This window comes from Cyprinodon variegatus, unplaced genomic scaffold (genome assembly GCF_000732505.1).
Source record: "Cyprinodon variegatus isolate N-32 unplaced genomic scaffold, C_variegatus-1.0 Scaffold1075, whole genome shotgun sequence".
Taxonomy (NCBI): Eukaryota; Metazoa; Chordata; class Actinopteri; order Cyprinodontiformes; family Cyprinodontidae; genus Cyprinodon; species Cyprinodon variegatus.
The window spans coordinates 135,168-139,006 of record NW_015151528.1 but is presented as its reverse complement, the minus strand read 5'-3'; the positions used below and the strand labels follow the sequence as shown (position 1 = coordinate 139,006).

Genomic DNA, 3,839 nt, shown 5'->3' with positions numbered 1-3,839 from the left:
TTAAATTCTATTCTGGATTTAACAGAAAGCCAATGAAGAGAAGCCAGGATAGGAGAGATATGATCTCTCTTTTTAATTTTGATGGGAAGATGTTGCTGCGTTCCGCCAAACCACATTTGGTAGGGGTTTTATTTAACCTCTAACTAGTTGTGAAACAAATCAAGCTCCTACTAATGCTATGATTGGCTAAAAAAACCTGACATTGGAGGCAGGTACCCAATCAGCTCAAAGAATTTCAAAAAAATTAATAACAAAAACCAATAGCAGAGGAGCTCTAGGTTCCACACTACTCTAGACATTTTGAATTGAGAAAGCTTTCTGGATAAATTAATAATTTAACTTTATTAATCTCACACTGGAGAAATTAATCTCTGCATTTAACACATCCCCTTAGGGAGCAGTAGGCTGCCGGGGAGCAGTGTGGGGTTAAGGGTCTTGCTCAGAGACACAGAGTGCTTGTGGGGATCGAACCGGGTACTTGCAACCTTCTCAGAGCACAAGCGCACTGCTGGAACCACCAGGCCAACAGTCCACCAAAGCAAAAAAATTCCAGTGGTTGTGTTATTAAGTTTTTTGGAATGATTATGACCTGGATGAGAATTTCCCCCGGGTACAACTCTTTACATTAAATTTTCCAGATCGATACATGCTGTTTGTTAGGGTTATCTTTACTAATGATGATACCCTCGTAATACATGCCTGTTGTGTGTCAGAACTAATGTTTTCCCAACTAGTTTTTCTAATTAGGATAATTCCTTTATCCGGCCATACAGTTAGTGTCTTCATTATAAACGTGGTAAAGATTTGAGAATGGAATTAGAGCAGTGGCCTTGTTCTAAAAACAAAGTTTAATATTTTGATAAATCTGGAGCTATGGATGTCTCCTCATCTGCAAATGATGTCATTACATCATATCATTATATGATGATGTGGCAGACTGGAGTTGCATAAAATGCTTCTCCAACTGTTTCTGCTTCTCCACCAGATATGAGCCCGGTTGGTAAGCAGCTGCCATCTGTAACTCAAAGCAACTTCTCTGATCGGAGTAAGATTACAATATGTACCAAAATCTTTTGTCATGTCTCAGGGTTATTTAATACATATTCATTATAAAGTGTTAATTAACAAGTTCTTCCCAAGTGATCTCTTTATATGAAAAGAACTGGAGAGAGAAAGCTTCAAGGTATAAACACAGAATTTTCCATAATAAGTTCAGTTTAAATTCTACACGTAATCAATCTGGCTTATGCCAAACAAGTATTTGAACCCCCTGCTATTTTTCAAGTTCTCCCACTTAGAAATCATGGAGGGGTCTGAAATTGTCATTATAAAAAATTGTGCAAAAAATAAATAAATAAATCCAGAAATCACTGTTTGAGCACATATTTGTACAGTAGCCTTTGTTTGCAATTACAGAGGTCAAACATTTCCTGTAGTTTTTCACCAGGTTTGCACACACTGCAGGTGGGATTTTGGCCCACTCCTCCACACAAATCTTCTCTAGATCAGTCAGGTTACTGGGCTTCTGAGCAATTTTTACTTTAGCCTTTTACAGAGCAACACGGCGAAAGAAGCCAAACAACCCCCCTTCCAAAGGGAGGGGACCTGTTCGTCCATTTCAGTTTGCATGTTTTCTGAACAAAAATAAAGCTTTATTGTGCTACTGTATAAAGCCTCAAACTCAACGCTATTTCTGACAATTGGATCTGAAAAATCTTCCTGGAGGGGGAGCAAAACGTCTTCAAACTTGGAAACAAAGTCCAGTGGATTGTTTTTTAACTTTTTTGGAATAACTATGACCTGGATGACTGAGAATCTTCACCAGCATACAACATGGCAATGGTTTGCACATTGTTTATTCAGGGAAGGGAAGAATACAAGAGTAATTGCAATAAAAGAAAATACCCTTTTCACTAGAATGTATTTGCAGGTTGTGTCTACTTGTTATGTATCTGAAAAGACAGCAGATATATCCTCTCTGTATTTATTTAGAATAAGTTTAATTTTTGTTTCTTTTTCTCTTGTATTAATCTCACCTGTTTTCTTCATGCACTGCATGTTTGGTTTTTTAGTTGGGGCATGAACCTCTTCCTCCAGCTGTGGGGACAACAATGTTTGGGAGAAGAGTTTTATATCTGCCTGGTTTCTTTAGCTATGGTAAGTAAAGCAGCTTCAAATGTGATTTAAAAAGCACCAAAACACTCTGGTAGCATATGAATCATGTTTACAGCAAGTAGCTTTATTCTTTTTCATGTTATACGTGGCACATTGCCTAGCAACTATTGTTTAAGACTACAAGTACATCAAGAGTTACATTTCTATGCCTACTTGATCTATGCTCAGACAATCTTCAAGCACCACCCTTATATGTTTGATTTATATAGGGGGTAATAATTTGTGCAAAAAAGCAATTTATTATAGCTCAAGTTTCTAAATTTTAATGAAATCATGGGGAAAACTAAGGAATGTATAATGGAACATAATTGTGACTTTATTATGGAATATCGTTATGCAATCAAATGCAGTGAATCTACGGTTTCATTAAAACCCTTCTTTCTGCATTATTAGCATTGTCCTACTTTCCTTTTTGGTTTACATCATATTTGATCATAAAGACAATACAAAGTATTAGGAAACAGTTTGAGGGATGTATGTTTTCATCCACTTTACTGTACAAGGTTATTTTGGCAAACACTTATATAATGCTGGCAATGCATGTGATGACATCAGCTCAATTGTTTCCAGATAAATCCTGTTTATATCTGGTGATATAAACTCTGCTAAACAGGGAAAACAAGGCTGACTCTGTTTAGAGGATTTCTCTGGAACCCGATCGCGCATGGAACGATTTTTCATGAGATGCTAAAAAACTGGGATAACTAACCATCAACACTTTGAGACGCTTTATGCAACTTTTCCTATTGTACAAGGGGTTTTTCACAACCATTGTAACACCAGAGATGTGTAGTAAGAAGGGCTAAATGATTTTACAAATAGTCGACCAATATTGGGATTGCATTTTTATTGCTATTTGCCTTTTGTCTGTAAAGTTTAACCTATGTGTGAAAAAGTTCAACTATGATGCATGGATCTGCATGCTAGCTAGAGCTCTCTCTTCTACGCTGGCTGACAGGTGCAAACGTGCAATAAAGGATCTATGATGCAAACTCCAAAACACAAGCACAAAAAAACAAATGCATCAGACAAACACTGCTACAAGAAGATAGTTAGTTTGAAGTAGGATATTGGCCTTGTTTTGGCTTTGTTTTTGGTCCAATCTATAGAGCCTCAAACTCAACACTTTGGGTCGGCAACCCAAACTGGTCAAAGAGCCATATCGGACCAAAAAAAAAAAAGAAAATAAATCTGTCTAGATCTGCAAAAATGTAAAAGTGGCAACACGGGCCCTAAGTGTATTATCCCGCTATAGAAAAGGACTATATGGGCTTAAATATATAACAGGCATTCATGATTAAATGTTTATCCTGCAGCAAATGTCACATGGCAGCATGAGGTGAGGGAGGAGTAAATGCTCTCACTGCACGCTGCTTCACCACCCTTCACCGCGCAGTTTAGGTTTTTCTTGCATTGATGAAATTATAGAAACACGATAAAGAAATCTTTTTATGGTGGACTGATTGGGAGGAGTTGATTGACTCATGAGGAACCAAGCAGGAACTGACATCCATCAGAGCAGAGCTCTCTAACCCCGAAATCCCACATTCTCTGTCACCAGCGTTCCTTGTTGTGATTTATATATTTAGGATATGGGGAAAAAATGGAAGGAAGTTCACATACCTGCATCAGAGCTCTACCTGGTTGATCTGTGGATGGTTTTC

At 37.6% G+C, this 3,839-nt stretch overlaps 1 protein-coding gene across 2 annotated transcripts in view; it reads left to right on the top strand.

The window, feature by feature from the left end:
- Positions 1-3,839, top strand: part of mtch1 (mitochondrial carrier 1) — a 17,419-nt gene that overhangs the window by 1,603 nt on the left and 11,977 nt on the right. For both annotated transcript variants that reach the window (XM_015400132.1, XM_015400130.1), the window contains exon 2: positions 2,073-2,157. In XM_015400132.1, coding sequence (XP_015255618.1) covers positions 2,073-2,157 — 85 coding nt within the window. The remainder of the gene's footprint in view (positions 1-2,072; positions 2,158-3,839) is intronic.